General features: G+C 24.1%; 3 protein-coding genes across 3 annotated transcripts; 2 read left to right on the top strand and 1 right to left on the bottom strand.

Moving 5' to 3' along the window:
- Positions 1–1250: 1250 nt before the first annotated feature.
- On the bottom strand, positions 1251–3021 carry Phum_PHUM371020 (Guanine nucleotide-binding protein subunit beta, putative; the record flags this gene model as incomplete). Its single annotated transcript, XM_002428189.1, has 7 exons — positions 1251–1429; positions 1503–1599; positions 1691–1975; positions 2062–2188; positions 2275–2393; positions 2691–2827; positions 2901–3021. 7 exons carry the CDS (start codon positions 3019–3021, stop codon positions 1251–1253), a joined length of 1065 nt encoding a protein of 354 aa, XP_002428234.1.
- Positions 3022–3469: 448 nt separating this feature from the next.
- Phum_PHUM371010 (uncharacterized protein) lies at positions 3470–7690 on the top strand (the record flags this gene model as incomplete). Its single annotated transcript, XM_002428188.1, has 17 exons — positions 3470–3501; positions 3601–3664; positions 3745–3857; positions 3894–3965; positions 4033–4355; positions 4610–4737; positions 4808–4936; positions 5110–5230; positions 5300–5593; positions 5675–5892; positions 5985–6165; positions 6266–6450; positions 6525–6644; positions 6774–6979; positions 7074–7192; positions 7276–7451; positions 7526–7690. The coding sequence occupies 17 exons, from the start codon at positions 3470–3472 to the stop codon at positions 7688–7690; spliced, it is 2646 nt and encodes an 881-aa protein (XP_002428233.1).
- Positions 7691–8150: 460 nt separating this feature from the next.
- On the top strand, positions 8151–11144 carry Phum_PHUM371000 (TPR repeat-containing protein T20B12.1, putative; the record flags this gene model as incomplete). The annotated part of the gene is made up of 11 exons (XM_002428187.1): positions 8151–8196; positions 8376–8547; positions 8582–8870; positions 8944–9276; positions 9337–9524; positions 9609–9789; positions 9869–10087; positions 10157–10280; positions 10358–10557; positions 10714–10875; positions 10947–11144. The coding sequence occupies 11 exons, from the start codon at positions 8151–8153 to the stop codon at positions 11142–11144; spliced, it is 2112 nt and encodes a 703-aa protein (XP_002428232.1).
- Between the last annotated feature and the right edge of the window lie 2598 nt (positions 11145–13742).

Genomic DNA, 13742 nt, shown 5'->3' with positions numbered 1-13742 from the left:
TATAATAAGTCAGTAAAATATTATTTATAAAAATTTATTGATCACATTTTAATCAAGTATTACGGTACTGATATTATGACGTAACGATAGATAATAATAATAATAAAATATATATTTGTGAATGAATAAGTTAAAAAAAATTGGTTATTTATTTTCAATTTAAAATTTTTTTTATTTTAAAATTAAATTTTAAATTTACATTTATTAATAATTACGCTGAACGCCAGGCTTATTTTTTTATAAACAAAAAGTTTACTTTATTTTTAATATATATATATATATAATAAATACTGAACTATAAAAATACTTTAATAAATAAATGCTTGAATTAATAAATAAATAATAACAATTTATAATAATAAAATAAAAACAAATGATATAATGATAAAAAAAAAATTATTTTATAATTCAAAACAATAATTTATAAAATTATTAACCATACTTTTCTTTTTTAAATGACAAAAAAAAATTATTTACATCAATTATTATTATTAGTATTATTATTTAATTAACGAACAATGAATAAAACTAACGTTTATTATTAATATGTAAATACAATTTAAATGCTTCTTTTTTTTTTTTTTTAATAAATGCCTAATTTTTTTCCTCTAAAAAGTTATTTTTTTAAATAAAAAAAATCGTTATTAAACACTTTGGCAGTAATAAACAATAATTTATTACTTTGTAAGAAATAATAAATAAGTTAATAAAATCGATTTCTATTCTTTTCCTTTTTAAAAATAAATATGAAGTTAAAAAAAAATTTTTTTGGCAATATTAATTAATATTATTAATAATAATGTTTGGTATTAATTTTTTTTCACTAAAAATATGTATATATATATATATGTATTATTCGCTTCTAAATTTTTTCTAATTATATATAATTTTACTACCAATCACTTTATCATAAATTAAATTATTTAATTAATATTTATTTAATTAAATTTATATTTCATTAAATTATTGGATCCCCAATATGTGATTATAAAATCACTTATTATAAAAAAAAAATTTGACTATTTTTTTTTTTTGTGGTAACAATTGTTTTTTAAAATTTTAAAAACGTATTTTGATTTAAATTCTCCTACTAATAAGCTTCCTTTAAAATTTAACGGTACATTTTTATTTAATAGTACTTAAAATTAAATATAGTATTAAATACAATTTTCAATTTTTATCTAGACTCTTTTTAATATCAATATAAATGCTTGTAATAAACTTCTAATCAATCATTTAAAATGGCAATTTTAAGCCCAAATTCTCAACGTGAAATCCCAACTACCGGTTGAAAGTGCGGTTCCATCCGGAGAAACTTGCAAACAAGACACTCTATTTTCGTGACCGTACAATAAACTGATTCTAACACATTTGAGAGAATCCCAAATATTAATTGTGTAATCATTATACCCGGCAAATAATAAACGACCTAGAAAATTAAATCGAATGTTACCAAAAAAAAAATTTACATGGCAAAGTCAAATAATTTAAAAAAACCTTACCACTAACTGAAAAATCAACGGAATTAGCACCGAATATAATGCTTTCTTTGGTATAAATAGCAACTTCTTTGTCTGCTCTAAGATCAAAAAGGCGGCACTGACACAAAAAAAAAAGTTTTTAACTTAACCATTAACAATATTTAAAACCGATTGGTGAATTAAAATGAAAAAAAAAAAAAAAAACTTACGGTGGCATCATCAGAACCTGTTGCGACAGCATCACCACTCGGATGATATTTGACACTATTGATGTCCGACTGATGTCCTTCAAAGGATTGAACACTTTGGCCAGTTCTCATGTCCCATATAAGAACCATTTTGTCACAGCTACCAGAGGCAAAAGTATTACCTGTTTCAGATGGTGCCAAATCTAAAGACATAACATCCCCATTGTGACCGTGAAAACTTTGTAGGAGTTGACCCGATTCAACATCCCATAAAGCACAAGTAGAATCACCGCTTCCAGTTAAAATCTAAAAATTAATGTTTAAAAACAAATTCATTTTTTGTTGATGATTTTAATGACAGAATATTTGACGGACTTTTTTGTTTTTATTACCTGCTGATCAGAATTGGGGAAAGTACAACAAGATGTGTAGCTCATATGTGTCCCAACTGTTTTTTTTTTTACAGTTACATCTTCTTCAAGACTAAGAGGGTAAACTGTTACTTTATTATCTAATCCCCTGAAATAATTTTTGTATTACAAATAAATAATAAAAACAATTTTAAAAGTTTTCTTATAGATTTACAAAACAATATGTAAACTCACCCGCATGCAACCAAATTTCCAGAAGGAGCATAAGCACAAGCCATCACCCAAGTAGTTGGCATGGTAACAGCATGCTCTTTGTTAGTTGTAAATGCATCCCAAATAATCATTTTTCCATCCTAAAATAAATTTTTCCCATTCACCAGCCCATAAAAATTTACCTTACTTTACAAATTTAAATAAAATTTTGAAATTTTCGAATGTATTTATTTGAAAATAAAGAATTAAAGCTTTTAAGAAGTGCATAAAACCCAATACTTAAATAATCAATAAATTTATGCCATAAAAATTTTTTAAAAATTTACTTTCAATGACTTTATACAGTACAGTACAAGCCTCCCTTTTGTATAAAGCAAGGCATATTTTACATACATAAGACCATATTGACAATATTCTTTCAAGCAATACATACAAACCTGTGATGAAGATACCAAATGCCTTTTATCTGGAGACCAATCCGAACATAATACTTTAGCCTGATGTCCTTTAAGTAATCTTCTTGGCTTTATATTCAAAAAAGTAATAACTTCCAGTCTATCAGCAACTGAAGATACTACACAAAAAAAAAACCATTAAAAATTTTTGGAAGCATTATTAAATTTTAAGCCAATAATCAAGAATCTTACATGTAACATCATTTAATTTCTGTCTCTCTTCTTCCAATTTAGCTTTTAAATTTTCTGCTTCTTTGGTAAGAAATTCTACAGATTCGTTAGATTCAATTTTTAACCCTCCCTCGGACGACATTATTTCAAATTCATAAATAATTTCTTTTTATTTAAAAAACAGAAAAACTGTAATTTTATTTAAAATTTTTTCAAGTGTTTATTTAATGTATTTTATTGATTCTTTTCAAGTGTTAATTATACTGCTTTTCGCCATTTTTTCTTAATTCTGCAATGTCTTTCAACAATAGAACGAAATATAAAACGATAAAAAATATTTTAAAAAAAAAAATTTTTTTAATTCATTTAAAATAATAATTTAATAATAATGATGATTTATTTTTGTTGTTATTAACAATTGTTTACAAACCTATATGTAATACCTAATTTTAGTATTTTATTTTACTCACTCTATGTTAATGAAGAAAAGCTTTTTCTTACTCTATGAACGTAATTAAATTGACTTACTCATGAATTTCTCAAACTCTATACAAATTTAATAGATTAATTATTTTTCTTTACTTTTAATTATGTTAAATGATAACGACGCAATTAATTGCCGGTTTTGATAAATTAAACTTTTATTTCAAACACTTATGTCTATCAGATAACTATTAAAAAAATATTACCGTTTTTTTTTTTTTTTTTTAAATTTTTTCAGTTATACTTTAAGTTTAAATTTTTATTTTAAAAATAAACTTAAAAATTTTTCTTTAATTATGGAGGTAAATAGGTTAATTAAAAAAAAAAAAAAAATATGAGTGCAGTAAAACATTAATTTTATATTTAATCATAATATTTTTAGGAAGAAAGTTTAAGACTAAGAAAAGTTTTTAAAAATGAGAAAACTTTTTTAAAAAATACATCAACTTTTTCTGACAAGACAGCTACAAATAATTCAGTACCCAATTATATTGGGTACATTATTCTTTTTTCTTTTTTAATTATTCTCAGGTTTTTTTATAATTATGAAAATTATTTCCCAGACCAAATAAAATTGAAGGATGCACATTTATATCCTGGAAGGTTAGTATTAGTACTACAATTGTTGATAATTAATGCATACTTGTTTGTAATTAAAAAATGTTTGCAGATTTATCGGAGAAAGAGCTGAAATGCAATTAAAAAGACTGACTGCTTTGGGAACTAGAGTTACTGGAAGCTATGAAAATGAAGTTTTAGCAGTTGACTTTTTAAACAGAGAAATTTCTTATATTGTTCAAGAAGCTGAAAAAATACATAAAATTGAAATTGATGTACAAAAACCGACTGGTTCTTATTTTCTGCTTTTGAAACCATTCGGTTTTCGAAATGTATATGCTAATTTACAAAATATTATTGTTAAAATAAGTTCTAGAAATACAAATAATAGTATATTAATAAATTGCCATTATGATACTGTTCCAGAAAGTCCTGGTAAGTCTAATATTTTTTAATATTGTTTTCATACAAAACGCATTAAAAAAAACCTTTATTTTCTTAATAGGATATTTGGCCTCAACTTTTGATTTTAAAATATTTAGTCAATTTTTCCCAATATAATTAATTTTAAATTAATTTATCTCATTTATTTGACAGAAAAAAGTAAGAATTTCTTGTTTTTTATTAATAAAAAAATAACACATAAAATTATAATAAAAATCAATTTAAAAAAATTTTTTTTTTTTCAGGTGCAAGTGATAATGGCTTAAATTGTGTTGTCATGTTAGAAATTTTAAGAATATTAAGCACTAGTAAAAAACCTTTAAAAAATAATATAATTTTTCTATTCAATGGAGGTGAAGAAAATCCCCTTCAAGTAAGAAACTTATCACTCATAATCAAATTTTAAACATATGAGTTATTAAATTTAATAAATTTATTTAAAGGCATCTCACGGTTTTTCATCTCAACATAAATGGAGTAAAGAAGTCAAGGCAGTAATAAATTTAGATTCTGCTGGTAGTGGAGGAAAAGAAATTTTATTTCAAACTACTGGGGAGTCATGGCTGATAAAAGTATGTTGATAAACAATTTAAATACAAAATTTATGTGATGTTATGTTATCTTCTATCAACATGTCATCTTTAATGATATATAAAATCAGGACTTTGTTTTAAACATACAACTTTAATTTTTTAACGAAATTAATTTTTACCCACTTATTAATTATAGATTATTTTACTGTTAGGCATATAAAAACGCGGTACCTCGTCCCTGTGGAACGGTTACTGCAGAAGAAGTATTTCTCTTTGGCATCATACCTTCTGATACCGATTTCAGAATATTTAGAGATTTTGGAAATTATTCTGGTACATATTTTTGTCTCGATAATTTTTTTTAAATTTACAATTTCATTTTATGGTATTATGAAATTACAGGTTTAGATTTTGCTCATGCCTTCAACGGTTATGTTTACCATACAAAATATGACACCATGGATTTCATTAAACCTGGTGTTTATCAATATACAGGAGACAATATGCTTGCTTTGATAAATGAATTATCCCAATCTTCAGAACTTGAAACAAATCATGAAAAGGCCAAACCAGTTTACTTTGATGTTTTCAATTTGTTTATGATTTATTACGATAGCACGTTTGCAATTATTTTAAACATGGGAACCGTTATTTTGTCTTTATTTTCCATTTACAAAACCTGCAAATGTTTACCAGGTACAATACTGCACTTACCATATACAAATTTTAAGGGAAATTATTTTTTCTTTAATGAAATTTGCTTTAATTAATTTTTAGATTATCCGAATTCCCATATGAAAAATTTTTTGCTATCTGTTGGAGGAGCATTTCTTTCTTTTATTTTAGCTGGTGGTTCTGTACTTTTAATTTCTAAAATTTTGGATTTGACCGAATCAACGATGACTTGGTACCTAAAATCATGGATTATAGCGCCATTATACGGTTGTCCCATAATTTTTTCGATGGCTCTTCCATTTTTCCTTCAAACATTTTCAGTAAGAATTTTAATTTTTTTTTGGTAAGAAAAAAAAAAAATGAAAAAACAATTTATTTTTTTTTTAAAAAATAATTTTTAATACTTTCACAGAAGAAAGATTCTCCAGGACACAAATGTATTCGTTACATAAATGGAGGTCAATTTATTTGGACTCTTATAATTTTTTTCGGTACCCTATTGGAAATTCGTTCCGTTTTTATTCCCATGCTTGTTCTTTTACCATTATCCGTTACTCATTTAATATCTACAATGTCCAAAACAAAATTTTCAAGTAAGTTTATAATGTTGAAAAAAATAAAAAAAATAACTTTTAAATAATGATAGTACTTCTTATTTGTTTATAACATTCAAAATAATTTTTTTTATTGCAGTTAAATTTTATTTGTTTACTCATTTCGCATGCCTTATTTTACCAATTTTTTACATTTTTCATTTAACCGTTAAAATAATGGCAATACTTATTCCAATGACTGCAAGAATGGGACCTCACACAAATCCAGAAATTTTAATTGGAGCTTTGACTTTAATTTGTACAACCATATTGTTTAGCCATCTTGTAAGTCGATGAAATGAATTATTTTAATTGTAATTTCTCATAATTCATTGAAATAATTAAAATGTAAATTTTAGGTTCCTTTGATACTACTATTAAAAAGTTCTAAAAGTTTTCTTTCTATATTATTTGCCGTACATATTTTTACCATTTTTGGTGTTATTTACACCAATCACGGATTTCCCTATAGTGATAATGTAAATAATCTTGCTCTTCAGAGATCTACGTCCTGTGAGTTTTTGTGAGTGCATGAATGAGATTTTTATTCTCACTTTTACTTCTTTCCTCTCGAACGATAATCGTTTAATTGTTTTTTTTTTTTTTAGCATTGCGAAAGAACATTTTACGATGCTAAAGGCTCAGTTGTAAAATCCGATTCTGGTTTTTTTGTTCAAAGTTTGGATCGTAACAACCTTAATTACATATCTAAAGTTATTCCAGAATTAGAAAGTGCACGCGTTAGCCATTTTAACTGTCGAACAGAACTTTTTTGTGGTTTTCCCGTATACACATCGAGATTTGTTCGACCGGCGTAAGTAGTAAAAAAAGTAAAGCCTTAGCTAGAATTTTTATAAATTTAAGCAAAAAAAAAAAAGAAGAAGAAATTTTTTTTTTTTTAATTGCAGAGCGTACAGTGTTTTTATTCCTGCCGACCCACCGTTAATTCATCATCCGACATCATTAGAAATCGTTAATCAAACTCAAATATTGATTAACGTTAGAAAAATCAGAATATTAGTTACAGGTTTAGTAACCAATTGTTTCACACCCATGTTCATTTTAGGTTTTCTTTTTTTATATAAATAATTAACATGAAATTTATTTTAGGTCCCGATCATATTACCCTGGTCATGTCTCCGAAACCTGGAATTAATCTCATCAATTGGAGCTTTGATGAATCTGAGCCCAAAGAAATTGAAAGATGGAACGATAGGCCGACTTACATGATTTACTATTCTCACGGTCTTATGGGAGGCTCGTTAGAATTCGATGTCGATTTACAAGTAATGAATGATCATCTTTAATTGGTTTTTTAAATATTTATTTGTTTATATTTAATTTGAGGTAAAAATTACAGATGAATCAAAATGATTTAAATCCCGTTATGGATATAGCCGTTATAGGGCATTACATGCACGATAAATCTTATCGGACAAAAGAATTTTTAAATTTTCTGTCAAAGTTTCCAAAGTGGGCTCATACAACGCCATGGACTACAACGTATAAAAGCTGGGTTTTGTAGTTTTTTTTAGATTTAAAGTATTTTCAAATATATATTTTTTTTAAAATTTTTTTTCTAAGTTTCTTTGAAATTCAAAAAACCTTTACAAAGATCCAATTAAATAATGTAATTGTATTTAATAATAAGTACTAAATTTTACTAAAAATTGTAAAAATTATCATTTCTAAAATATTTTTATAGTTTTTTTTTTAATAATCAAAAAAAAAAATGTATTTATTATCTTTTTTTCTTTTCAATACTGCCTAAAACTTAAATAAATAAAACGGTCTGCATTTGTAAATATAAAAATTTTAAAAACTGTTTAAACTTAATAAATTCGCGCCAAAACTTAAAAACGTGTTCTCGTTAAAGAATTATGGCACCTTATCATAAGTAACTTTTACGTTATTTATTAAATTTCTTTAAAAATATAAGTTACATTTTTGAATAATTATTTGTTAATTAATAATTTATGTAAATAATGGTTACGGAAAATCTTCTTTTGAGCGTTTTTGAATTATCAAAAGGTAAAATTTTAAAAAAAAAAATACATTTTACGTTTTACTTCACATGGTGTAATAATGCATGACATAAATTTTTATTTATTTGAAATATATAAATTAAAACCGTTGAGATTTACAAACCTTTTAATACCTTTAAAGAAGTGCCTTAATTTATTTTAAATAAACTTTTTATATTTCAACAGATTTTGAAAAATGTTCTGCAGTTGATTATCTTAACAAAGGTCAATATTTAGAAGTATTAAAATTGCCTTTTTTTCAAAATCTTTTAAAAAGTATTACAGTTGATAATAATTGTCAAAAAAATCTGCAAGCTTATATTCAAACTCAGGTAGAAGCATCTTATAACGTTGATAAGTAAGTATTACTTAATCCTTAAATATTTCATTAGAAATTTAACAATTAAAATAATGTCAATAAATCGAATGATTAGGAAAATAGAAATATTGGCTGGAGGATTATCACTTTTAGCATTATTTATTCGAAAAAATTGGACTGGTCCTAATATTATCATTGAAGAAGAATTATTTCCGAATAATATCTTGGAATCGAAACTAGATGTTTTAAAAAATTTAGTTTTAGATGGAGAAAGTATTGTATCAACTGTGGAATATCCTACATTACTGTACCTTTCCAAAACAATCTTGGAAAATTCATATTTGGCATTTAATGATCTTGTGGTAGTTATTTTTACAATACTTAAATTATCATTAAACTCAAAAACTCTTTTAACAACATACTTTTAAATTGCAGATTTTTAAAATTTGGTTTCTCAGAAGTTTATTTATCAATCAACAAATTTTGGATGAATTATCACCTCAACTTTTTGAAAAAATAAATATTATCGTTGATGAAATTAAATCTTCTTTACATTCTTATTCAAAAGCTGCTATTATTGCTCTGCATTTAGAATTTGCAAGAATTTACATTTATTTTAATAATATTCAAATTTCTAAAACAGATGTACAAAAAGCTACTGATTTATCAGGAATTGAAATATCACTTTCAGGCATGTATATTTTTAAAAAAAAAAAAATTTGTAAATTATTATTGCATTTTCGATTTCTTACCATAACCAGATACTTTGTTTAATGTGTAGGAGCTTTGGGAAAAAGAACAAAATTTCAATGCAGTGATTTAGCTCAGTTAATTTTAAAAGTTACACTTAATAATGATACCTCATTGGAAGAATTAGAAGTAGAAACATGTGCCTTACCCAAAGACCTTAAATTAGATGACGAAGTAAGATTGGATAAAATTAAATTTATCGATAATTCATTAAACACATATCCTAGTTTAACAGGATTACAACAAGCTGTAATATTGAGTAATTTGTAAGTATTTATTTTTATTAAATCAATTTATTATTTTTATATTAAACAATTATAATAATGAAAAAAAAAAAAAAAAAAAATTAGGTTTCAAACTCAAAAATCTCAACCTAAAGATAGTTTAGCCGATGAAGAACTGCAACCATTAATTCATTGCATTCTTGAACAGCCTAAGATTTGGTCTTTTAGAACAACAACTTTATTATTAAGATCAAAATTAGAATCCAATCACAAAAGAACGGTTGAACGTTCAATGATGCAAGTTCAGGTATTTTAAACTGTAACATTTAATTTTAAAAAAAAATACTTCATTAGAAATTTTTGAAATGAGTCGTTATTTGTTTCAGGTTTTAGCAGACAGTTATTCGGAGACTGAAATTTCATTTAAACAAAAATCTAGTTATTTTTTCATATCATATTTACCTCCAAAATGGCAAATCCAATCGTTATTGGCTGATGTATTAGCATCAATAGGTTCAATAAAATCAGCTTTAGAAATTTATATAAAATTACAAGATTGGGAAAATGTTATTTTTTGTTATAACGTTTTGCAAATGCGTCACAAGGTTTGTAAAAAATTGTGGAAAATTTTAATAAATCTTAAAAATTTTCCCGAACCTTAATTTTTATTTTAGGCTCAAGAAATAATAGAACAAGAATTAAAAAAAAATCCGAGTCCTAAACTTTGGTGTTTATTGGGTGATGCCACAGATGATGTTTCCTGTTATGAAAAAGCTTGGGAATTATCTAACAAAAGGAGTGCTCGATCTCAAAGACATTGGGCACTTTTTTATTACAATAGGTATTAAAATTTAATTTTTTTTTACCTCTTTTAGAGTTAATCAATGATGTTTACTTAAAAATAAATAATTTTAGAAAGGAATACGATAAGAGTATAGAACATTTTCAAAAATCATTAGAAATAAATAGTTTACAAAAAGAAGTGTGGTACAGACTGGGTTATGCGGCTTTAGTCGAAGAAAAGTGGGAAATAAGTGCTTCTGCATATAGGAAATATGTCGTTCTTGACCCGGAGGTAACACAAAAACAATAAAAACCTAATATAAAATTTTCTTGTAAAATATATTGAGTCGTTATTGAGTTTAAACGATAATTAAATCAGTAATTGTATTGTTAAAAAATTAATTATCATTTAATGGCGTTAAGTTTAAACGTGATTAACTGTTTTTAGTGTTTTGAGGCATGGAACAATTTAGCAAGATGTTATTGCGAATTAAAACAAAAATCAAGAGCTTGGAGAGCTTTGCAAGAAGCTTTAAAAGTAGATTATTCAAATTGGAAAGTTTGGGATAATTATATGGTCGTATCATGCGATCTTAAAATGTTTGAAGACGTGAGTGATTTTCATGAAAAAAAATTTAGGAGGGTAGACAAATTATAGTAAAATGATTTTATATGCTTTAGGCTATCAAAAGCTATCACGAAATATTAAACATCAAAGAAAAACATTTAGACGTGTCGGTATTAAATGCTTTAGTAATCGGTTTTAATACGGCAAAAGCTCACAATATGGCGGAAAATGAAAATGTGGAAAAGTTCAGAAATAAATTACTCGAATTATTCGGACGATTAACGAGTCAGGTGACAAAAAAAAAAAATTAAATTCTTGAGTTGATTCTTTACAAAAAAAAACGGTATAAAATATTAAAATTATTTATTTTTTAGATTTTTAACGAACCGGAACTTTGGTTTTTGTATTCCGAAATCGTAGATGATAATTCAATGGAAAATTTAAATAAAAAATATCAATTATTAATAAAATCTCATCGTTCTGCCATTAATAAAAATGGATGGGAAAAAAAATTGGAAACGTGTAATAGAGTTATATACGTTATTTCGAAATTGGTGGAAGGTTTGTTTGCCTTTTTCTTCTTATTTTTTTTTTTTAATATAACTTTTGTGGGGTACCACGTTGAGTAAATAAATAAATTTTTTTTTGTTAATTTTCCAGTTGGTTTATCTATAAACAAACCAGACGTTTTAATGTCTTGTAAATTAGCTGCCACGAGTACTTTAACCATAATTAAAAATCAATATTCCGATGTTGACATATGTGAAAAATTGGAAAAAAATCTTATGGAACTGGAAAAATCTTCAATCCAGACCAGGTGATTTAAATAAAATATTTATTTAATAATAAACAAATAAAAATTATTAAATGCCATTTTTTTTTTTTTTTACACCTTTTTCCGGAAGGAAATTCAAAAATTATTTTTTTTTAAAAATCGAAATCGTTTTATTTTTAATTTTTAACTGCGGGGGAGGGGAGGGGAGGGGGAATAAATAAATAAATAAATTCGAGTAGTTGTAATTTAAAACAAAAAAATTAATTGTGAAAGGATGTTGTTGATTTGATATAATCAATGATGCTCATGGGTGCAATTTAATAAATAAAATTGGTTTTTTTTTTTTTTTTTGGGGGGGGGAAAAGGATGATGATGATGATGATTCATCTCGTGTAAAGTAATTTATGGAAGATTTTCTTGTTAAAACTTTAGGGGAAATTTTTTTTTTTTTTTTCCAAGTCATTTTGTTCCTAGTGAAAAATCAAAAAGGGGGAAAAATAAAAAAGATTAAAGTGTCCCCTTTATTTCAAAATATATTTATTAATGTGTTTAGTATTTTTTTTTAATGAAAATTTCATTTATTTTATGCAAAAAAAAAAAAAGAAAATGGCGTTATAAGATTAACGTAGCATTTTTTTTTTATAATTTTAAATAAATTTTAAAGTTAAAAAAAATTTCTTTATAAAGTATAAAAATATAAATAAATAAAAAAAAAAAAAGAAAAAAAATTGACTTTAATCTTAAAATTATTATGAGACGTCGGATCTATTTGTAGCCGACGTTTAAATAATAATAATAATAATAATAAAATTTGTTTCGGTTGCAAACTCTCACATCGAAAAATAAATTGGAATTTTTTTTTTTATTATTATTATTAATGGTACATAATTTTTTTTATTTTTTATTTTTCTTTTCTCTTGTAATTTATAAATGTAACATTTTTTTTTTGAAAGGTTTGCTTAATTTTTTTATTTTCTTTCTTTATGATTAATTTAAAATATCTTATACAAACACAAAGTTAAAAATAATATTATTTTATTTAAATTTACCATAAAAAAAAAAGAAAGAGAGAGAAAACGTCAACTCTATTTTAAATTATATATATATATATATATATATATATATATATATATATATATATATATTAACCATTCGTAAAATATTATTATTATTATTATTATTAATTTTTTTTTTCTATTAGCCACACATATAAGCTTACGTGGGGATCATTTCGATCAAATGAATGATTTGTTTAAAAAAAATTTAAATTTAAATATATTTGACATGTTATAAAAAAAAAAAAAAGGATAATTGCTCTTTAAAAAGGGAATTTAAAAATTTAAATGATAATGTATTGGATTTTAATTCGGATGATAATAATAATAATAATATGGACGTGATTATTATTTCGTCTGCTTGTTTTTTTTTTTTTTTTTTTTTTCAAAATCATTTTCTCTTTCTTTTATTATTAATTTAAATTTTTTAAATCAAAAAAAATTAAATTTTATTATACATAAGGGGTTGTTACAACTTTTTTTATTTTTTTTTAATTTAAAAAAAAAATTTTATTAAAAATATAAAAAAAAATCGAAGGATTTAAATACATAAATTTGTACCTTTTAACTAAATAATAATAATAATAATAATAATAATAATAATAATATAGAGAATTATGTAGCATGTAAAAAAAATTAATAAATAAAAAGGAAAAAAATTTTGACGGTTAGGGTCGAATTAAAAATTTTTTTTTAACAATAATATAAAATTTTATTATATAAAAAAAATTCTTCTTGTTATGTCGTTTTCTTTTAAATAATAATAATAAAAGAAGAAAATAATTTTTACTCCCCCCCAAAATGTCATTCCATTGATATTTATCTGTCATAAATAATAAGAAAAAAAATTTTTAAATTTATAACTTTACCTTATTTCTTTTAAGGTTTTAAGGTTTTTTTTTGTTAAAGATAATCCTCACTATTTGGTCATTCATCACGTTCTTCGTCTTCTTTTTAATAAAAATCTCTTTTTGGTATATTTTAAACATTCACACGCACGCACACACATACTATTATGATCAAGGTTTATTTTTATTTTACTCACTCTATAGAATTTTCTTTTATTATTATTATTATTA

Source organism: Pediculus humanus, genomic scaffold, assembly GCF_000006295.1.
Source record: "Pediculus humanus corporis 1103172107803 genomic scaffold, whole genome shotgun sequence".
NCBI lineage: Eukaryota > Metazoa > Arthropoda > Insecta > Psocodea > Pediculidae > Pediculus > Pediculus humanus.
The sequence above is the reverse complement of the archived record's forward strand: the minus strand, read 5'-3'. Positions and strand labels throughout refer to the sequence as shown.